The sequence below is a fragment of the Conger conger genome, chromosome 4, assembly GCF_963514075.1.
Source record: "Conger conger chromosome 4, fConCon1.1, whole genome shotgun sequence".
Taxonomy (NCBI): domain Eukaryota; kingdom Metazoa; phylum Chordata; class Actinopteri; order Anguilliformes; family Congridae; genus Conger; species Conger conger.
Genome location: NC_083763.1, coordinates 67,166,748 through 67,189,628, shown reverse-complemented (window position 1 = coordinate 67,189,628; position 22,881 = coordinate 67,166,748). Strand labels below are relative to the sequence as shown.

At 41.2% G+C, this 22,881-nt stretch overlaps 1 protein-coding gene across 5 annotated transcripts in view; it reads right to left on the bottom strand.

Annotated features, from left to right (window-relative positions):
* rbm33a (RNA binding motif protein 33a) overlaps positions 1-9,805 on the bottom strand; it is a 43,696-nt gene extending 33,891 nt beyond the window's left edge. For all 5 annotated transcript variants that reach the window (XM_061238299.1, XM_061238301.1, XM_061238302.1 and 2 more), the window contains exons 1-6: positions 9,640-9,805; positions 6,152-6,227; positions 5,591-5,639; positions 2,921-2,994; positions 2,308-2,614; positions 441-554 (exon numbers count right to left, since the gene is read on the bottom strand). In XM_061238299.1, the coding sequence (XP_061094283.1) occupies positions 441-554; positions 2,308-2,614; positions 2,921-2,994; positions 5,591-5,639; positions 6,152-6,227; positions 9,640-9,658 (639 nt within the window). In that variant the 5' untranslated portion in view covers positions 9,659-9,805. The remainder of the gene's footprint in view (positions 1-440; positions 555-2,307; positions 2,615-2,920; positions 2,995-5,590; positions 5,640-6,151; positions 6,228-9,639) is intronic.
* Between the last annotated feature and the right edge of the window lie 13,076 nt (positions 9,806-22,881).

Sequence of the window (22,881 nt, the reverse complement as noted above, 5' to 3'; positions counted from 1 at the left end):
ACACAAAGAAAGAGTGACTCTGACCCACAATGGCCAACAGCCATGACTGGCCCCCGCTCATCTGAGGGGCTGAATGCAGGGGCATTGTCTGCCACACGCACTAATCCCCCGGGCACCACATCCAAATCACAGTCTAGACAGCGGTAATGGGCACAGGAGCGGGGCGGCGAGATTCAGAGTGATTCAGAGTGATTCAATGATTCAGTGATTCAGAATGATTCACTGTAAATATGGTTTACTGTAAATATGATGGAGGAAATGACTCAATAAACCCAGGCAATATCAGGACTGTATCGGCAGACACAGGGCGAAGCCTTTGACCTAGTAGGGAGTAGAGATGTAGTGTGGAAGGTGCAGTATGGAGGGAGCAGCAGGGTGGATACAGTCTGGAGGGTGCAGTATGGAGGGCCCGCATCTGTTTTGCCGCTTTATTCACTCACCTCTTCAGCTTCCATGATCTGGGAGGAGTCTGCAGGCTCCTCAATCTCAGGCTCTTCCTGCTCCTCCTGCACCGGGAGCTGTTCAGTGCTGTAGTCTGTAGAGTACTCATCCACCTGCAGCCACAACCACAAAACAACACAGGGTCATATGAGCGAGCTGCTCAGTGCTGTAATCTGTACTCATCCACCTGCAGCAACACACCTGCACAACACAGGGTCACGCACACGCACACACACACGCATGCAGACAGGCACAGACATACAAAGACACAAACAGAAACAGTGATTCAGAGACACGCACTCACACACACAAGCACAGGCAATCAGACAAAGACACAGAAATATAGACACACGCGCAAACACACACACAAACGTGCAAATACACGCACACACAAACACACATACATGTATCTCAGCAATCTGCTGCATAATGTCAAAAAGTGTAGGCTATTCATAAGCGTGAAGACTGAAAAAAGAGAAACGTTTTTCAATGAAACGGTTAACAATGTAGCAACAAAAAAATTCAAAGGGGGTACAGCGAGCCCCCCAAATTAACATAACAGTAGCAGCCAGCTCATTATTATTCTCCGCTGTATTTGAAATTCAATGAGATGTAAATATTTGACATGATATACAGAAAAGCAAGATAAACACTCTAGTTCAGTGATGTTGAAAATATCGTTGACTGATTTCGCCCCTGGTTTTACGGTGCTTCACGTCTCATTGGCAGGAACACTGTACACAACCAGGTAAATAACACATTTCTACCACATCAGTGAACAAAAGCCACTACCCTTCACAGCTTTCCGCACGGACACAAGCCCCGCTTTAGAGACTGTATGACCAACTCCATTTTCCGCAAAATAAAACTCTTAATAGCCTAAATTATGCATCACATTTACAAAGCCAAAAAAGGAAAAACGAGTTATATTTCAAAGTCAATTTGTAGGGCATTAGGCCGGTGTGAAGTGCAGCCCATGAGCGATTAACTTGCTAACACTGCATTATTAAAGACAAATACCCATAACATATTATGGTAGATGGACAGGTCGCCCCTCAGGAAAAATAGCTTAATCCCTTAAACTGTTCCACATATTACCTCTAAATACCAGCAAACAGAAAATTTTAAGCCCGAGAGGTTGAGTGACCTTGTAAACAGAGATATTACACGCAACAGATACTTCTCAAAATTACTTTTAAGTACTAGACCTACATTGCTGGGGAAAAGGTCAACGGCTTATCTTTAGATAGTAAACAGGGCAATACATCTTTGTCAGAAGGGCTTCTTTACAAATAATGATAGATGGGCCAAACTAGACAGCACATCTGGATCTGTGGGTTAATCTTTTTTTTTGTTATGAGGTTATTAAAAAAAAAAAGAAATGGAGAAAAGAACATCAATCATTTCAAACGTTTTTAGACTGTAGAGGCGTCTTTAGAAGGGTCAATAATCTTTTCACCTATGCAGGACTTTATCAGATTTCGTCTAAAGCCAGATAAAGGCTGTCGCATTAGCCGTCGGTGACAATTGGCATATCTCCACAGCACAAAAGCGGCTTTTTTTCCGCAAGGATACAGCCCTCAAGGTCACAATTCCATCCCAGCTCGGGGCCGACAGAACAGCATTACCTACCGCCAAACAAGCTGTCAACACAAACTTTGTCAGGGAACAGATAAACAAACCGGCAGAGGGGAATAATAGACCTAATTCCTCCGCTCCCCCCCCCGCCTCCCCCCCGCCTCCCCCCCGCCTCCCCCCCCCCCAAACCCTCGACACCCCCTTAGGAATGAAAGAGATTTGAAATCTGCCCCAGACCGAGGCAGGAAGGCAATGTTATCGTCCTGTGACACAATGGAGAGGACTTACTTGAAATTCGTCGTCTAAAGGGTCATCGATCCCGATGTCCAACACCTCGTCCTGGTAGACCTCGTCCTCCGCCTGTTCCCCGGCATATTCCGCCTGGTCCTCCACCAGCCCGCCGTCCTGGTCTCCGTAGTGACCGCCGTAGCCCTCGTCCGTGTAGCCCCCGGCCCCGTCGACCCCCTCGTAGCCCTCTTCCTCCAGGCCCTCATGGGCCTCTGTGTACTCGGGGTCTTCCAGGGGCTCCTCGTTGAGGTGAAAGGAGGCGCTCAGGCCAGCTGTAGCATTGAGGCTCAGAGATCCACCCTGTCCACTGGGAGGGGAAGAACATTGCGTTCATTTATTTTATCCACAACAGCCAGGACATTAAGAAACATTAACAGTGACACCAACAACCTAACACCATCTTAATTGGCCCCAGTTCTGCGGTAAGCTAATGGCAACATAAAATATTAAAGCGCCCCTCATTTATTTTCACCTTGTGGTTAATTAAGGGCAAGGCGGAACATTTTAGATGCAGTATACCTGGCGTGGGCCTCTCAGTCACAAAGACAAAGAGAGGAAAGTGAAATAAGCTCACAGCGTGTTTGTTTTGTGCGCTAAGCATTGAAATCTGTACCTGACGTTTTCATCCTCCTCGTCACTCTGTAGAAGGTCATCGTTCAGCTCTTCATCCGACGCATCAGAGGTATTCTATAAGAAAAGGAGCAGGCTTCAGCAACAGCGTATACCTCAACCAAATAACATTTCACTGTCCACCAGTTAAACCATGGACTGAGAGAGAAAAATACCTTGTAATGAAAATTAGTATGTTAGAATCGGTCATTTACGTCAGGGGGGTGGGCTGAGATTAATTATTGTGTGTAAGAGGTAAAGGAAGTATGTTTGTGCTTATCAGAACAAGAAGTATACATGCAAAAACAAGGTTCAGAAAAAATAAGGTTCTGGTGCTTGTATAAGTAGCACAAGAAGAACCTTGTTGACCGGATATGAGAGAGGAGATGGCAACTGCCAAGACAATGCCTGGAAGGCGTTCATCCTAAATGGGCTTCCACAAGATTCTTTGCTGACAAAATGTGGTCTATGAGTTGGCTGCTACTGTTAAGCCAGCCTTTGGCAATAGCAGTCCATCAGCTTGTTGAACTATTTTATATGCTGCTTAAATGTCTCTATTCTTTGGAATTACTCAGACCTCTCTAAGACATATTCCCTGGTTCAATCATTAAACTTTTTGGGTTTGGTAAACAGTCTCTCTTCCTCCGCGTTGTAGATGAAATTTCCACAACAGGACCCAGTGCGGAGAAAGCACAGGCACTGAGCAGCTGAGGAGCCGATGGCGTGCTAACGGGTGCTAAGACGCATTCTCTTCCAAGAAAAGAGGCAGGCCAGGGTCGCAGGTTTCACAAACCTTCTGCTCACACAGGGCCCAGACCAGGGCCAGCGCTCGCACTGCGTCCCAGCCAAGAGATCCTGAACCCGCTCGGTTAGCACACGCGGCTAATGCTGGGTCAGGGGCTTTTAATCGAAGGAGCTTCTGCCAGCTCCAAACAGGCACCTGCTACGGCTGTTACAGGCCTGAAGGGAGCTGTCAAACCGGCCAGCGATGGGCACGGGCGAGAGGTATCCGGCACAACACTCGCGCCACCATTTTGTGTGTCTACAGCCACACGGCTTCTCAGAGTAAAGACTCAGAGGCAGACTGGGGGGTTTGGAGCGCTGGCCCGGGAGAGTCGTGGGGTCCACTGCTTTCGGTCTTTTTTGAGAAATCAAAGCTATTGATTAGACCAGTGGTTCCGGAATTTCTCAGAGGGTACCTCCAGCAGGATCTAGGTATCGGTGCGATGTGTTCCAACTCAAACACATGCGATGCAACTAACCAAACGGCGGATTAGGTGCATCAGGTACGCTTGAGGTGGAACACTTCAAAAGCCTGGATCTGGCTGGGGGTACCTAAGGAGCAGTTAACACAGTGCATAACAGTTATCATATCTGGTTTCCTGGGGACAGAATTGTTTGGTGATTTTAAGGAAACAAACAGAAACCAGGTTGCAGACCACTGACTTATGCCCAGCTGGTGGTTTCATACCCACGTTGCACACACGATCTGGCCACACTGTGGGGTGGCAGGTGCAGATTTTATTTGCCCCCCCCTCCCAATAAAAGCCTGTTTATTCTCTCTGCTATGCCTATCCCTGCTCTGGGCAGAGACAGGATGTTGTGAGCGTCCCGTCAGCTGCCCCCCCGTCAGGCAGGCGGGACAGCCTCCTGCAGCAGAGAGTGCCAGGTAGACCGTGTCAGGTTCCCCTGTGGAGGCAGCACCTGTCACCGGCCGACAGCGCGGTGGCGTCACGCGGCCCCTCCCTGGGCTCTGCGTCTATACGGGAGAGTTCGCCAGCCCCGCGGCTGCCCGTCCTGCTGCTGCGGTCTATAAATACAGCAACAAAGGGCCGCCCAAACGACGCGGCCATCTACCAGACAGGCTGCCGCACAAAGCCGCTACTGAAACACAGCCTTTTCCAACAGGAAGAAAGAGACCATATAATTGTTGTTTTGGAGTACTGATTACATTGACATGTCTGGGACAGGAGTAGTCCTGCTACACAGCTGGTTAGAAGGGTTTTCAATAACTGAGCTGATGTACGAGAATGTGTATTCCAGTTAAACTAGGCATGAAGTTAATTCGCAAGTTATTTACACAAATGAGGAAATAAGCTTGATATACCCCTTTGTTAAATGTACTATCAGATTTTTTTATTTATTATTTTTTTTTATTTATGCTAAGATCACTACAGTTCACCCACTGTGCCCAAAATCACAGGATGAGTCAAGCATATAAACAAACAGCTAAAAGATTGAGGAACATGAAAAGAATCCCTGGCACGCTCAGTGTAAGCGGGGCACCGTTGAATGCGACATCAGACGGACTCGGTCCAAGTGATTACCCTGTCAGCGATCACCAGTGCCAGCACCCAGGCCCGCCTGCTCGCCCCGGCGTAATAGAGACACAAAGAGGGGTGGCAGCGTCCCGCCAGCCCCTCTGACGAGGTGTCAAAGCAATCACACAGCACTGGAGAAATGTGCTGGGGCCCGGGCAGGCCTCTCTCCCCCGGCCTGACCCTCCGCCTCCTGGCACGAGGGGACTCGCATTTCCTCTGGACGGAGCCCACGCGTCACACGGATACGTTTCAAATGATTCAAATTCAGACTTCCCCCGACTGCGAAGACGACACGTATAACGGCCAAACTGGCAACGTAATGGTGTGGACGACGTCTTAACTTGTAACCTTACCTTTCTGGCTGTAAGCCAATCCTCTTCAAGTAAGTCGCCTTCCAAGTCACTGTTGGTGAACAAAACAACACTGGGGTTAGATGGTTATGACGGTAGCAGTCTTGTGAAACAAGTCAGAATATTCATAAAGACTTTAGAGCCACTGAGGTTTCCAGAACCTAGTAAAACATTAAACCAGACATTTTATATTCCAGAAAAGAGCTGCACATAGTTTACACTTCATACAAGTTGCCTACATTATATATTGAACCTGCATTGCAAACGAAGTCTGACTAAATCAAAACAAGGTAAAGAAATAAAGGACGTAGCTAGTTTGTTGGGTGCATTCCTGAAGTGGAATTCATTTTGTCATCATAATTCAAACAAGCAAGAAGATCTTCCTAAGACACAGCACGGTCCATTAGCTGGGCCTAGCGTTATTATTAATTGCTCATTTTAAACAGAACGGCGCGACGTCAAAGGTTAATCTCAACAGCCTGCGGGAGGAGGGGGGAGGGAAGAGTTTGAGATTAAAACATTCCCCTGACATGGACACGTTTAATGCGAGGCTGCGGTTAATACCTGTCCAGATCGTCGTCTCCTCTTCTTCTGCGCGACCTCTCGGCGCCCGGCTTGTCATACTCATCAAACTCATCATCTGGAAAGCAGGCGACAGGTAATCTGTTAATTGACTGCAGTGCGGATCATTAGGCTTATGTCACACAGAGAGACAGCGGAACGCTCATCGCCGGTTCGGGCTGCTGCGCCTCTCTGACGAGGAGCCCGGCTCGGCGTAATTACCAAAGAGCACCGGCTCTGCTAGCACAGATAGCACAGGGATTTATCACCGCGCAATGTGGCCCTCTTTGATAAACTTCTGGATTGCTTCTCCAAACTGTCATCCTAGCGGGGAAAGACGGGGGGAATTGAGTTGGCCAGTTTCTCCGCAGTGACCTGTGGAGAGGACCAGGAGGGGGGGGGGGGGGCTGCAGGGGGTCAATGTACGGCACTCGTCTTCCCACAGCACAGGCTGGTGTCGCGTGGGAAGAGGAGATTGACTGAACGGTGTTGAGAATGACGCTGCGGAGTATGAAATCATACACATTGAAATAACTAATCCATACCTTCTAAATCCATCATTATTTTGTCACAGCACACACACTCTCTTAGTTTACTCAGTAAATTCTATATAGAAAGGAGAACCCAAGAAACCGGCGCCAGTCAAGAGGTACTGATTAGTACAGCTCAGCCAACGAGTGAGACGGTAATGCCACAAGAACACAACTGCATGCCACTTGCACATGACCCTGTTCGAACAGCACTGATGTGTTAACTTTTTTGTACAGACCAAGTCATACCTTGTTCTGTATACGAGCGTCAGATAAATTACAAAAAATGTTAAACTGTTTACATTTGCCACTTATCTGGGTGACTGAATCTGTGAACCTGGGACTTTGCTTTGAAAATACTTTGCTCAGATTCATTTGGCTAAAATACACTTGGTCAAGGTTCCCACTTCTCGTGGAAAACCTAGAAATCTATACACCTGGAAAGAGAGAAAACTGGAGGCTGGATTAAAAACCATCAAATGAGAGTGTATATATTTTTTGTGCTTTTTAAAATTTTTGTTAGCAGCTGTGATCATCTGGCCAGCATAATGCCGCAGACAAGCTTTACTACCTTTGTCCATGTTTCATGTACGCAAGTCATGGAAAATGTCCTTGAAAAGTCATGGAAAATGTCCTTGAAAATGATTTCCTAAACAGTAAGAACCCTGACCTATACACATGCTGGGTCACCGGGACCAGGTATATAACACTGCATCATTACCAATTCATCTTGTATTAAGACGAATTGGATAAACAGGCTAGGAGAAGAGATGGCAGCCAATCAATTCGCTTGACATTGGCTAAGAGCACAGAGACTGACATCCAGGTTAAGTGAACTAAAGTAGGAAATCAATAGTGTTAGGAGGGAAGAATCGCCCTTCTCCGCTCCTGCCAGGCATTCAATGAGAAACCCTCACAAGAACGACTGCTTGTTATCTACAACTCGTGCTTTGGTTTTAGTTCAAAATAGGGGTGACTGAACAGGGTGCGCCAAATGCCAATCCAAAAAAAGGTTTCTTGTATCAGACAGTACAGATTGGCAAAGCATGCAAAATATGTAAAATTGATAGAATGCTCTTTGATGCCATTAAATGGGTCTGCTGCTGTAAAACAGGCTTTAAGAACAAAAGAATAATAATAAAATGAAAGATTATGCAAGGTAAACAAAACCATGTTACTTTAATCTGTTGTTTCTTTTTGGTTGCATTAATTGTCTAACATTACTGTAGCTAGGGGCTTTAGTCTTTACCATACCTTAGTTAGAGTACCTTGACGAGGGATTTCAGTAAAGCAACATAAAGCGAACTGCTGTACTTAATTCAGCTATATTTCTGTTAGCCACGGAGGTATTACATTTGTGTCGAAGTGAAAGCACCGATTAGCTCAGATTGCTTTGGGTAAAATAAACCAAATCACTGCTAGTCCCCAGCAGAACACGTTCTCCTCAACAATTAATTACAATATTGTATTTTTGAGCTAGAGGTTGTGGCATGAGTTAACCTTCTTGTTAATGGTATAGCACCTTCATAAACTTAAATATGATTTAAAAATTATCGAGCTTGATATCTTTCAGATATACTATATAGACAGCAGACAGAACCTTATATTAGCTAAACATTTTCAGAACTTGGGCCAAACACGGGGGCGATAAAAATAAATTCAATACTGGCACACAATTGAAAGGACAGATTTGCTTCTTCCAAGTTCTGCTCTCAATCTCATTATTTAATCAAACCATTTATTTGACCTAATACTATAGATAATATCACCAGCTGCGGACGGTATTTGCTACATGTGTAGTGAAAACTGTGCTGCGATTCAGGAGTGAAGCCATACCGATGGACACAACAAAGCAGTAATTAAACCAGTAGGCAAGTAATCTATGATTCGTTTAAACAAAAACCACAGGCCCTCCACAAATAGAGTACGGTTAATACAAAGCGTTTAGATATTAGCTTTTTGTTTTCACACACTGTTATCTGACCGGTTTTCACACACATCTCAGTAAAACACACGTGCAGATGTGAGAATGGAGCAACAATAACAGAACATACAGCACGCTTCAAGTTGTTAGTCAATTATTTTTTAGATTAATACGTGTGCAAGTGATGCCACACAAAGTTACCGAGACAGCAACTGTAACGTTGGTTATTCATAACTTGCACTAGGAGTACACAGCCTGCTAGCTAGCTAAATCTGCTAGCTAAAACTATGCTAGTGCAGCTAAATTAACAGGAACAGTCCGCTAGTACGATAAGTTAAGTGTGGTGGATACTGATCCAGGCCGATCATATTTTTTAATACAGGTTAGCTACATATAATCTTAACTTGTTTAGCCACATTACATCAGAACAATATTGTTGTGACGGCAGCTAATAACGAAATATGTATTTGTTATCTAGCTAGTTAGCCGCTGATTGCATACTAGTATAATAGTCTAGCAAAAGCATTCCACTCGCTAGCCACCCCACCGAGCGAACAAGCTTAGCAATAGCTAAGTTAGCTAACATTAGTTAGCCTATACAGTAATGGTTGAAGAGGCTACTTCATTACCAATATTGCCGAACTTCTGCTGTACAAACAAAAATGACTACGGTTAGAAAATATTTATGCATGCTAAACGATAGGTGCATGAGCTTTTTGGTCCCTACAGTGCTAGTCTGGCTAGCTAGTACTGTAATGTTAGCTAGTAAACATCAATGGCAGAAGCTAGCACTAAGCTAGCGTTGGCTTGTTAAAACGGAAAATATTTTCTCGTATGTTTATAGACTAATTCGAAGAGCACCGCGAATTTGGAGAGCGAGAAACAAACGGTAAACTGCATTTGATAAGTCGCAATGAATATTACTGCAAAACCGATTAATGCTGGTTAGGCCTCAAATGTGCAGAAAACAACATCCGCCTCCGTATGTAGCTCGTTAGCGAGCCAGCCAAAGTTATCACAGGGAACAGACGTCATACCTTGGACACTGGAAGCCATAACAGGAAAATGCCTTGAATGCACAAGAACTTAAATAAACATTGACTGCATTGAGTTATGTTTCTCAAAATGTACCGAACAAGATGCTAAGTCGCTAAGTATCTCGTTTACATCAGGAACGTTAAGGTTATCGCAACATGGCGGATAGTCATTGTGGGCAGTGAGTGATGCACTCTGGGACATGGGAAGGCTCGTTAAAATGTGCACTTGCGCAGTGGGGACTTGTTTCAGGCCACCACAGATCACAGAATTGTGCTGTCCGCGCAGATGGCGTTAATGGATTATTCTAACGTTGTGATAGTTAAAGCTTTATTTCACACCTTTTTCCTCTGGCAATAAACAGCACCATTAACGTTAGTTTCATATTGGACAAACATTTGTTTCAAGCCAATACTCTTAACGAATGCACGCTTTTATATACCGAGGTTGTGTTTGGCTTTACATCTCGAACATGTTTTATAAAATAGGTTAGCTGACATTAGATTATTCATTATTCAGTGTACAGTTCTTCAAGCTAATAGTGGAACTTGCAAGAACCAATATTATGTAGGCTACCTCCAATCGTCACAACCCTGTAGCCACAGCTGATTTGAAGGTGTCAAATATGTACTCACCATCTATTCAAATGTGAAACCAGGACTTCCAGGAGATCATGGTATTGATTCCTCATCATGACTATTTCCCTGGCCTGCTAGCATGAATGTGGACATTACTGTTTATGAAACACTCTTTTTAGAGCTACACTTAAATGCATAGAAACCATCTGCACCATTATACCCCCCTTTTGCCTTTGCCAAACAGTCTGCCTGATACATTCCTCATTTTTTACAGGATAGTCATCTCCAACATATATTGCCAGCGGTGATGTTAGACAAGTAATGCAACCAAAAATACACAACAGAAGTTAATTGAAGGACATTTGGGAAGGGATATAGCATAATTTTTAAATTATGCATAAAGGCCAATATCAGATTTTACACAGTGTCCAATGACTCCTGAATACATTGCGATTTCTCTGTGATTGCAATCATTATAAATGCAGTATTGCAGTAAAACCTACTTGAGATCCTATACAAAATTATTGGCTGTTTAGAAGCCATTGAAGTTATTAAAGTTATGGGGTTTTTTTTCTGTTCTAACAGTGGCCAAAATGCCTTTAAGAAGCGAAGTGAAGAAGTGAAGAAGCTTTGTTGCTTTGCACATTACCTGTCAAACATGTGTTTTTTAAACTTCACAGCTGAATTTAAAAAATATATAAACTCCTTATTTCAGGGACCCTCAATGTCTCGCTGTGCTTCTTGCAGATTTTCTGTAGTTAATTATATTTTCTGTATATCAAGATTATTATTTTTTTGGTTTGTTTATTTCAGAGTAGGATATTATGTTTTGGTTAAAAACATGAACTAATAGGGATGATAAATAAGTGAATAAAATGGTTTGCTTTGGGGAAACATAAGCTCTGAGTACCTGCAACACCATCTTTAATTAATCTGTTTTTGGACCACAGTTCAAGAAACTTATGGCAGTACAAATATCTTCTGCTTTGGTTCCTTATAGCCAACCCTGTGCAAATGGTGGGTTCCCTAGGGTACAGATCTAAGCTGAGATCTAAGCTGGCAAGCTGAGAGCACTGTCAGCCATTTAAGCTTAATGGATGGGCCACACTCACCTTTTGATACCTTCCCTGTACATTTTTCCTTTTTTTGCTCTCATTTAGTTTCAGCGGAATTGAATTGAAAGAATGTGATGAAATGTCTTAATTTTCCATGAGACTATATGCACACACGTACATAATCTTGAACTTGAGTTCTTTGGTTCTTTGAAAATCCTCACTGAGAGTGTGACAGAGGTGTTCTCTAATTGACTGCGGTGGGCGAGTGTAGCGGTCTGTATCATTAGGAAGACAGAAGACACAGCATGCATTGCAGTGGAGACAAGATTCATTTATAGGCCAGCAGGTCAGACTTCATGAGGTAGACTGGGATTCCACTGGGCTCTGCTAGAGGAATTCTGATCGAAAAATAGTTTGGCAAATGTTTTGAACACTCATTTTATTAGGTATTTATTATACTTATTTTCTTAACTCCAATACATTTAATGCTGCTGTAGCCTACCCACTTAGAGTTTTGACGCGTTGTGTTTTCAGAGATGCTCTTCTGCATACCACTGTTATAATGCCTGGTTATTTGCGTTACTGTCACCATTCTCTGCAAGTCTGTTGTGCGTGAAAAAGCATTTTCTGAGATATTCAAACCACCTGGCACCAACAATCATTCCTCAGTCAAAGTGACTTGGATCACATTTCTTCCCCATTCGCACATCAACAGCTAAACCTCATGACCATGTCTGCATGTTTTTTATGCATTTAGTTGCTGCCACGTGATTGGCTGATTAAATATTGGCATTAACAAGCTGGTTTACAGGACTACCTCATACAGTCCTCACTGAGTGTTTATACCTTCATATAAGAAGCCACACTGTAGTTTTATACAATAAAATAAGTGGGCATCATTTGAAGCCAGGAAAGTGTACATTGCATTCATTTTACATCAAAATTTAAGAACAAGAAGTGGGCAGGCATTGTTCAAGGAAGAGGCAGTGTGGCTGGCCATTTAACCATCCAGTGGTAAAGTAAGGTACTACTGCTATCTTTGGGGAGCCACCCATTCAATGACTGCTGTATGGCTGGGGAAAACATATGTTCTAAGGCTGCTTCATCCAGCCATATTTAAGCATGCTAATTAATCAAGTGCTCTCAATCAGAAAATGTGTGGGGGTGATGCTAACATTTATTCAACAATCTATTGTCAAAGGCTGTATGCAGGCTCTCCACAGGCAATGTGAAACCACTGAACTTCTGGTATTAGAGGTATACCCCCAATTAATTCTTCATGCGCAAGAATGCTGTCAGGCCTAATATGTGTCATCCTGAATGAAAATCCTGATTTTGAACTGCATACTGTAAAATATAACAGGAAGGGTCTTTGTCTAAATTGGAAAAATATAATTTACCTTCAGGGATTATTATTATCATCCCTTTACCAGGGTGGGACATGTTTTGCAGAGAAAAGGCTGAATCACTTCTCTGTACATTTACAGTTGTCAGTTGTCAAATGAATTTCAACCATTTACTGTACTTATCCAGGATTATGCTGATTGAGATGCAAATGTCTCATTTCTAAAGAAATCCTGCCAAGTAGCAAAGCACCCAGAGACAAGCTATAATGCTAAAATATTATTTCATTTCCACGATTTTAAAAGGAGCATGAGAGAGGAAGGAGGTATTAAGGAAGGAGGTATTAGTAAAATATATTAAATCGTTTTTGGTGAAAATATTTTTTATTGAAATGTAGATTGATTATAAAGGCTTACGCACAAATCCTAATAGAAGAAGGAATGTTAAATTATATTAAAATGAAAGGAAAGCAATAATGATAACAGATATGGCAAAAATCTATCTTAGACCAATTTTAAAGAAAGTATAACAACAATACTACTATAAAAAGAACATGCAAGAATAAATGAAAAGCAAGCCAAATATTCATTAACTTCAATATGTTTTGCCATGAGTTAAGAAATGAAGAAAAATCTATAGCTGCATTCAATACATGAATATTCATAAAGACCAGTCTAAGACCTAAGACCTAAGAGAACAAATAAGTAATTGATATTATTTATTTTTTTCACCCAAAAATGTGAGTGAAGGTAAATCCCTCTGCAGTAAGTCATTATTTACAGAGAAAGAGCCTTTATTCAGTACTGAGGGGAAACAGTAGGCTCCGGTTTTATTTTTATTTTTTCAAATATTAAAACCTGGGAGCAATAGAATATTCAAATGTAATTAAATTAAATATAAGTTAATTAAGTACATCCATCAAATATACATTTATCTGCATTTAAATTCCATAAAAGATTAATATTGCCATTGCAGATGCTGGATTATTATTCAAAATATCAATTTATATTGAATTTGTCCAAGAGGATCTGATAGAAGAGCAGCAGTTAACATTTCTGTGGGGCTCTCTTGTGCCAGGCTCCTCATAAGTTTTTACATGTGCATGTTTTATGGGGGCAGAATATCTATCTGCCGCTGAGGACTCCCTGCTGGAGCCGGGGCCAGGAGCTGCATTCTGAGACCCAGCTAAAGGGTGCGGTGTTTGGGTCTGAACCCATGCTGAAAGCCTGGAGATATTCTATGCCCAATTTAATCCACTATGGAGTTGGTTAGGAATTCCTGATTCCCTGTCTAATCCCCCTACCCTCAAAGAATCCCTGGCTACATCACTGGCTCATTTGGGTGTGCTGAAGCTTCGTAATGCCTAACAGGTTAACAGTGCATCCTTCATGGGCTGAAGCATTTTCAATGATTTGGAAGGAATCTTGGCTATCTGGTAGAGGAGCATATTTATGAAATTCTGTCTTAATTCATTAGCAATTACAGGGATGAAATGTTAGAATCTACCCATCCAGAATTATTCTACATATGTACCATTAATGACTGAGAAACATGTCTCCATATTTATTTATTTACAGGAGAGTCATATAAGCAGCAAGGCTTCATCTGACCTGTAAAAATGTATTATCTGCCGAGCGTTGTAGATTTACTCATGACAGTGCCCAATATTTCCAAGCAATTACAATACATTTGCATGGGCCTGAGGGAAGAACTGTGTGAACCACAACTTAGAACCACTGAAAGATCATAGGTCGCCTCTTTAATTTGCACATGCTGAGATCTGTCTGATTGACAAAGCCAGGAGGTTTTTGAATCAATTTATTAGCAATTGTAAAACAATAACTGAGTCCAATCCTGTGTTCGAGCTGATGAGCACCAGTACAGAAAAGGAAAAAATAGATGATTCTGAATATAATATCTTTAATTTATTATGATTGAAAAAAGCATAAAGAGGCTCTAAACAGGCTGAAATCAAATGTTTCTCCAGATATGTAGAGCAGTCCGGAAAGACAACTTTCTCCTGTATTGTTTAATAGCGAGGGAACAGTTGGTTTGGATCCAAACTGGATTGGCTAAATAAAGAGGCTTACTTACTGCAATGCTGAGGGACACACAATCATTCACTTACAGTAGGATGGGATTAGCAATCCGCTTTATCAGCGAGCTCAGTGCCCGCTGCTGTACTGCTAATCAATGGGGCTGATGTCTATCAGTCAGGGATATGGCTGAAGGAATTCAGAGAGGGGAAATGTCACAGGACTCACTTGAGAATAATGAGCCTGTTACAATGACATCACACAATGGACTAAGTTAAAAGTGAATGAGCCCCACCAAGGGACCTTGTCTTTTTGGCATAATGGGTTTGTCACTCACTCTGAAAGGTTTCATTGTGGCAGATAGCCAATTCCGGTGTCCAAGTGAACCGGCGACGCATTCAATAGAAAAAAATATATGACTGACGTGATGGTTGTTTCCATCCCAGAACGACCAGGAAGCAATGTTAACCTTTCACTTTTTTGCCTTTTCAAAACACTGCATATTTTATAAAGCAATTTCAGCTGGCCAAAAGCAGATGTAGCAAAAATGCTAAATTGTTAAGTTTCAAGAGTGACACATTTTTTTATGTGATCCCACCCTGTCACCGCCATAAATACAATGAAAACATGTAGTTTAAACCAATAACTAATCACTACTGTTGCCATAATTTCTTAACGGAAAGCCACACCATTTTGATTTACGCCACGATTTTCTAATCACTAAAATTTAGATGTGTAGATTTTGATTAAAGTTAGCTTGTTTACCTTTTTTCTGCTACAGACATTTTCACCTTTCCCTGGTTTCTGCTAACCAATTTCTACAGCAGCAGCAGGTTTATCCCTGAATTCCAGCAAATATTGGCTTTTATTTTCATTGAATGTCAATTGACAATAGAATCTGTGGATATCTTGAAAAATTCTGCACACTGTTTGATGCACATCTTGAAATCAGAGGAGAGATGCTGTCGAGCCTCATTCCTGATATTAGTATTCTTTCCTCAAACCTGGATTTCTATCACACAAAGCTGGTGTTGGCACACGCAGGTACAGTTTATGATTATTTGAGGTTGCTGGTCTCTGATGGCGACTGTTGGCAGCCATCAGTTTCAGAGCAGTGGGACGGAGGGTTTCCTGGGCTTTCGGAAGCCTTAGTGAAGTGTAGCCCACACTCCTTTGGCTCTGACAGACATCAACAATGACTGCACGTGGCGTACCAAGAAGGGCTGCACTGCAAACCACAGCCAGGGTATGTGGGATAATTATGTGCTCTGTGGCAGGGAAGGGGCCATTTTTGATAACCTTCCAAAGTCAATACCTGAAAGCCTGGGCGATAAAGGGGATCAGACGTAAGATTTCTAATTTAAGAAAGTATACAGGGACTTTCCTCGAAAGGCACAGCTGCTGAATTCTAATGGACTTTAGTGATGGTGAGGATCAGATGTTGAGCTGGATGATTTTTTTCTTCTTCTATTGCTTGAAAACTTTTACAGATGAAACTGTGAACACTTTCATGTGGGCTTGAAATATCAGCAGTTCGAAATGCCTGAGATAAAAGTTACCAAACCTGGTGAAACTATTTATTTTGTTTTGACCAAAAGAGGAGATGACATGTATTTTTAGTTCTATTACAAGATCAAATAAGTATACCTTGGAGAGATCCATTGAACTGGAATGGCTTTATACTTAAACTAAATTTAAGGCATCAAAAAATATTTAATACCTCTTATTTATTAATAATTAATACAAAAGTATTGATTTATACTGGATATCAAACATCACAGCATTTCTTAAACAAGATGCATTTCTTAAATCATCAGTGAATCAGGGCATGAGAGTTTATTTCTGTGAAAATGAATGCCCAGAAAATGATTGTTGAACTGAGTGATGAATCTTTTCATATTCAGATTCTTGACTTAATGCAACGGTATATTTCTTGTCACTGCTCAAGCATTGCTGTGAAAAAGTACACTGCAGCAACATGAGTGTTTACATTTACAGTAGCATGTAGTTAAGTAACCATTATTTGGAATGTTTCCATACAATTTCATCACTGGGTAGAAGAAGTGACACAGGCCTCTTAAGTCTTAACTCTTAATGTCAGTTTAAATAACAAAAAATGAATAAAAGAAAAAAACATTTGGTTTTATGTGTGTTTATTTGTGAAACCCATTGTCCATAGAAAATCCCAAGGTCGTTAAGGCTAAATAAATGAATATATATCAGCCCAACAACTACTTTCAACCGCCATCTTGTCTCTTCTTCTGCATATGTGCCTGTTATTAAAACTTGTCCAAATCCTGAACCTCTTTCTTTGCCAGCTTCAGTCTGCAAGGCGACTCAAGCCATCATCACATGGGCTGCTCTACACTGGAACCTGTGCATGGCGACTTCTCTAGCTGTTGTTGTTAGGATTGTTGTCGTACAGATACCACTCACACACACAAACGCACAGTTCATTTAGGGTTTTTTCTGGATACATGTTGTAGTGTCAACAGGCAGCACAAACACTTTCGGGAGTTTAGGTGAGCTCATTCTGAAGTGAGGATGTTGGGCAGTTCCGGCCAGAAAATCAGGGTGGTGGTTGCTTATCAACAGATCGTGCTGGCTTTCAAAATGTTGTTGAGGGAACTATGCCACCCTGCCATGTCCTTATAGCGAAACCCTTTTCATTCCTCCATTTAGTATCAGACTGCATACCCGAGTGAAATACAGGAGGCCTTTTACCACCAAACACATGGACAGTTTGCAACATCATCATTTTTATCTTGAGAACAATCCATTATTTTGAAGGCCCAGACTCCTGTTTTTATTTTATTTAACATTTCAAGTTTTTATCAATATAAAGCAGATCAGATGTCTATAGCCTACACACAACAGAGAAACTACAGTGTACCTCACCCCCTTCTCAGCTGCAGTCTCAAATGTTTTTTTTTCCTCAATATTTTGCAGACTGGATAGAGAGGGAAGGCTCACCCAAAACTATAACGAGGTGCAGAATAACAGTGAGCAATCATTAAAAGAAGAAGATAGCTGCACACTGTGTTATGCTCCCAAATAATTTATTGCAAATATATTTTGCTCACAACAGAGGAAGAAGGTATATGGCTATCATTTGAGGAAAAGAGAGGAGAAATGCTCCAGGTTTCCTCGAATGCAGTGGGGAGATTTGCCAAAGTGAAATACATTCTCCAACACCGTACTGTAAAAAAATAAAATTCTATATTAAAAACTGTTGTTCCTTATTTCACTTTGATTAATAGCTTACTGTTATGGCTTCGGCTATGGTCTGACAGTATTGGGAAAACTATTTTGTGGGGCTTCTGAATCTCAAAGCTCAATCTGCCTGTAAAGAAGTCATCAATCAAATATGGAAAATTTTAAAATTATTCAGAATCTATATGATACATGGATACAAGCTTATAAATGTTTAAATTTCCCCCATTAAGTGTGTTGTACTGAAATTAGCATGATTTAAAGGTGCCCAAAATAATGGCAACAAGACAATGAAGCACAAAAGACAATAAGAATATTAATTCCTATATTGCTGCTGAGCTGGGGGAGTTGAAACCTTGTCTTTTCTGTCTTCATGAAACAAATGTGCCTCCAGTAATATAGCAAATTGTAGTTTTTAACAAATACACAATTTGTATAATTTTTTTACCAAACCAGATTTCATAAGTATACAAGCTGAATCTTGTACATAATCTTTCATATTCTGCACATGCAAACAATCAAAATTACTGCAAAATAATTCAAAATCATATTCACTTAAATGTACATAAGCTAAACGTGTGTGCATTTAATGGCCAGTACAATGGTTCCTGTATCAAATAGCTCAATAACGCACATAATTAAACTGTAGAGAAATAGCCTGTGCTGTGTACAGTAGGCTGCATATTTTAGTCAAGGCTTTAGTGCTCATGTGTCTTACTACCGTATTCTGGGAATAACCATTACCATAATTTATATTAATATTCATTGAGCTAAAGGAATGGAGAGAAGAATTGATCATGAAATATTTACAACTTAGCAGATGTTTCTTTAGTGTAATTTTCAACTAGCCGCTGTTAGGCAGTTTTTCCTTTGAACGTTTGGGTTTTATGTCCGAGAACTAATGCAGAAGAGAGCTGTCACATCCCATTAAGGTGAGCGTAATGACTACATGATTTTCCCAACGTCTCGCCTTATTTATTTATTTATCTATTTTGGACTTGCATTTAAATGAGGAGGGAATGGCAGCTACACAGGAATGTTGCCTGCAACTTTGCAAGTGTATCTATATCTTTATTCTTCATTATTTTGTAGCAGCTAATACTGCTACGCTGGTGCTGTGATAGGCTGCATCTGTTTCTCATTCTTTCTGTGCGGTCTTCCAGAACACAAAAGGTATACATGGGCACAGGGTCATTCAGTCCAAATCTCTGCCCTGGATGTGAGTCTGGGTGTCAGGGGCTTTAGACAAAAGTAAATCTCAAAGCTGACCTTCCACAGGTGCAAGACATTGGATGGATATGTACAGTAAATAGACTGTAATGATGGGTAGAAATGCTCCTTACACATCCTTCTTGCATTTAAATTACACAATGTCCTGGTATTCTACAAGAGATAAACATTTCTAGCTTTTCATTGCTTTAAATCTCACACTAAAATAACAGCCTCTGACCAGAAGGACTGAGTGCAGGAACAGTTTCTGTCTGCTGGGATCTCAGATAGACTCAGGACCTAAGTGACCCAAATCTCTGCTTCAAATTAGGAAGCCCCCCAACCCACCCCCCAACGCACACACACACACACACACACGCACGCACGCACGCACACACACACACACACACACAAATGTTTATGGAATCAGTAACACACTATTTCACAGAGGCCTGAGACAATTATTATTTTTTTTTATTAATTGGTTTAAAGATTTGTGTGATATGTAGAAAACCAGGAATTATATAATTTTTGGTGTTATTGATTCTTCTTTTCCACACATTTTTGAATCCAGAATTGGATGTTCATTAAATATGTAGACATACCCTCTGAAAATAAACTGGAGCAAGTTTGAAATATTCCCCCTGTTGGTGAGGTAGAGTACTGCTTCCCTGTTAACTCTCAAATTACATTCTTCATCCACGTCATAAATGAATGTCCTATATGAATTGTACCTTATCTGGAATGTTCAGTTGTTTGTTGTATAACCTTGATATGTACGTCGCTTTGGATAAAAGTGTCTGCTAAATAAAATATAATTGAATGTAATGTAAACAGGGTTTCTCTGAAAATATATAAAATACAAACCACAGCCTAACTGAAATGTGGAATAGACTGCATACATTGTGTCATTTTACAGTATCTGTATTAGAGAAAACTTTCTCCACAGTCCAAGCACATCACACACAAGTAAATTATGACTCAATTTGGAATTTGTTGCTAATTATCTTAATCCCATGCCACACTAATGTATGCAAACTTCAAAAAATGTTAAATAAATGTCTGCTTTTTGCTGTTGATGAATTGCAGCCTATTTATGTGTAGCTAATGTAGCCTAAGTGTGGATATACAAACTTTTTTTGGACATATACAGTCAATTGCGTTCATAATTAACGGCAGCGTTTCTGTACCTCACAACAATTTGGCCTAATTACAGCTACTGTAGTCCAATGTCTTTCCAGAAATATTACGGTCATATTATAGAATATGCAAGCAGTCGCATGCAGATTAATGAATACGCCATTGCGCGGAGTGTGATGACACTGCAGGCCAGACAGAAACTCTTTAACAAGGTTTTTTCCCCTCCAGACATCTCAAATTTCAAGCTGTATTACTATAATTATATCGATTTAGTGTCTGGTTCCCAAACATCCGGGTGTTGAAGGTTATCATTTCGTCCTTGTCATTGGATAACTACTTCGGGTTTGCAATGCTATTGGCTCTTTAGATGTCAGTCTAGATCGCTGCTGGTTTTGCAGACTGTGGCAGCGCTGCAGACAGGCACGTAAACGGTTAGTGTCTGTCTCTAACTGCTATAACTGATGTAAGAGTTAGAATCTTGATCCAAATACATAAAACCGCGAAGGCGCTAGGAGACGTTAATATATCCTTCCGTATCTCAAAATATGTGGTATTGTTTAAATCAAACACGCGGTAGCCTATATGACCAACGCATTATTTCCACGCAGAAAAAAAGTTTTTTTTCCTGTATCACCAGACAGTTGTTCATAAATGCACAGGTAAGACGGTTATGGACGTTTTGAATGAAAGCCTATTGTTGATAGCAGTAAAGCTGAATGTATGAATAGTTGGCAGAGCTAAACGGAAGTTTGGCGTTAATAAAATCAAGTAAAATAACGAAATCTTCCCGATTCGGGAAAATGCATTTACTATTTACGTTATTGCTTTGTTATACTATATTGCAAAACGACTTGGGGTTGCTATAGCATATGGCGAACAGTGGTGAAGTACCACTGCGTTTCTGTTTAAGCTGCTCGTGAATCCTCATTTATAGCTAAGAAGATGAGCAGGTGACGCACCTTTGCTCACGTGAACACGCCTTACAGTTTCCCCCTGCACATGTTCTGCACTTTAGAAACGTAAAGGATATGCAATACGTATTATTCGTGTTTAGAGTCAGTATGTAAGGCAAGACGTATCTGGCACCAGTCTACTCTGGAAAGGCTCTGTAATCGCAGAGGACTGGAACCACAGTTAAAAATGGGACAGGGGAGTTTTGTTTTGGTAATCATTGATCATTCTGTAATGTGCTTCTCTGATCTTTTGTTTTTAGATATTAAGAGCAGACATTATTGTCACTGTTGAAGTTTGGTTAAAAATAGTTTTTTTTAATCCCCTCACCGAAAAATAAATTATCTGTTCTCTTAGATGCTCAATGTGTAAATCAAGTTGGTTGCTGTACTCCTCCATTGTCTGGGATCTGGCAGTGGAGCATGACGCACACAAACTGTTCATGAAGCCCGCATTAGGGGTGGGAGAAAGTTGCATCCTGATTAGTCAGCAGTCGGAAAAGGGGTAGAATTAGCCCTCCCCAATGATAAGAGATCGATGTGCTTGTGGATGCTCAAATGGCCGCTCCAGTTCATCCACCAGCATTAATGCTCAGAATGCACCTTGCACCTGTGAATGGGGGAATGGGGGGGTGGGTGGGTGAGGGGGGCTTTAGGGTGTGGGTGATTAAATAATAATGGCAGTCGAGATAAGTCGGCCCAGCGATTTGTCTCAACTTGCAGTGCACCACTCGCTTCACTCACAATATACCATATGCAGTCCAGTATATACTATACTGGGTTTTCTTTTAAATAATTATATTAAAAAATAAGTTTTGTACGATGCCATTACCCCATCTTGGTAACGATAAGCCCAATTTTAAGAGGAGCACATGCTTCTTGCTATGGCTCTGTAAAAATCTGACAGAATTTTGAATTATTCTAGAACTTTCTCAATAGAAACGAGAAGCAAATCCAACATACTCTGATAGCTAATCAGATTAATCTTATATTTGGATTTCTTGGTGTATTTTGCAGTGGCAAGAGAAGCTGGCATTTTTGTAGCTGTGGTACTAACATTTTGTGATTATAACAATGAGAGCTGCCATAATTTTGCTGGCTCAACCGACGCATTGTCGGGAGCTGGATAATATTGGTGTTCTCTGCTGTTCTTACGGATGCTGAAGTACAGCCACACTGCAGCATATCCTGGGCTGTTGGACAAGATGGCGCCTTTTCAAATGTGTACGCAGTTTTTTACTGTTTCGCTGTATTTTGGTATTTCTTCTCTTTTTGAATAATTATGTAATCAGGTACAAGGGGGATGAATAAACACATATTATGGTACCAAAATACTATTTGGTTATCGAAGATTGAACAGACCATTACGTTTAAGGTTTTAGATTTATCACAGGAAGAGGGCGTGTGTGTATGTGTGTACGTGTGTGTATGTGTTTGTGTGTGTCTCTGTGTGCTTCATGAAGTCGTTGTACATTCAAACAACATGGGTGTATATTTGGATTTTATGGCCGATTCTCATTACAGAACGCTGTCTTTTCCCTCACTCACTGTCTTCTGGGGTGAAAAGACAGATACACAGTGTTGCTATCAAGTACCGTTCTCCTGAGGACAAATATGGCCCATAGAGTAGCAGTAACATTTTTGTAACCCCAAAACTAAGCACAGTTGGAAAATTATAACGTTATCCAACACAAGAACATTGGCTTAAAGAAGAGCACT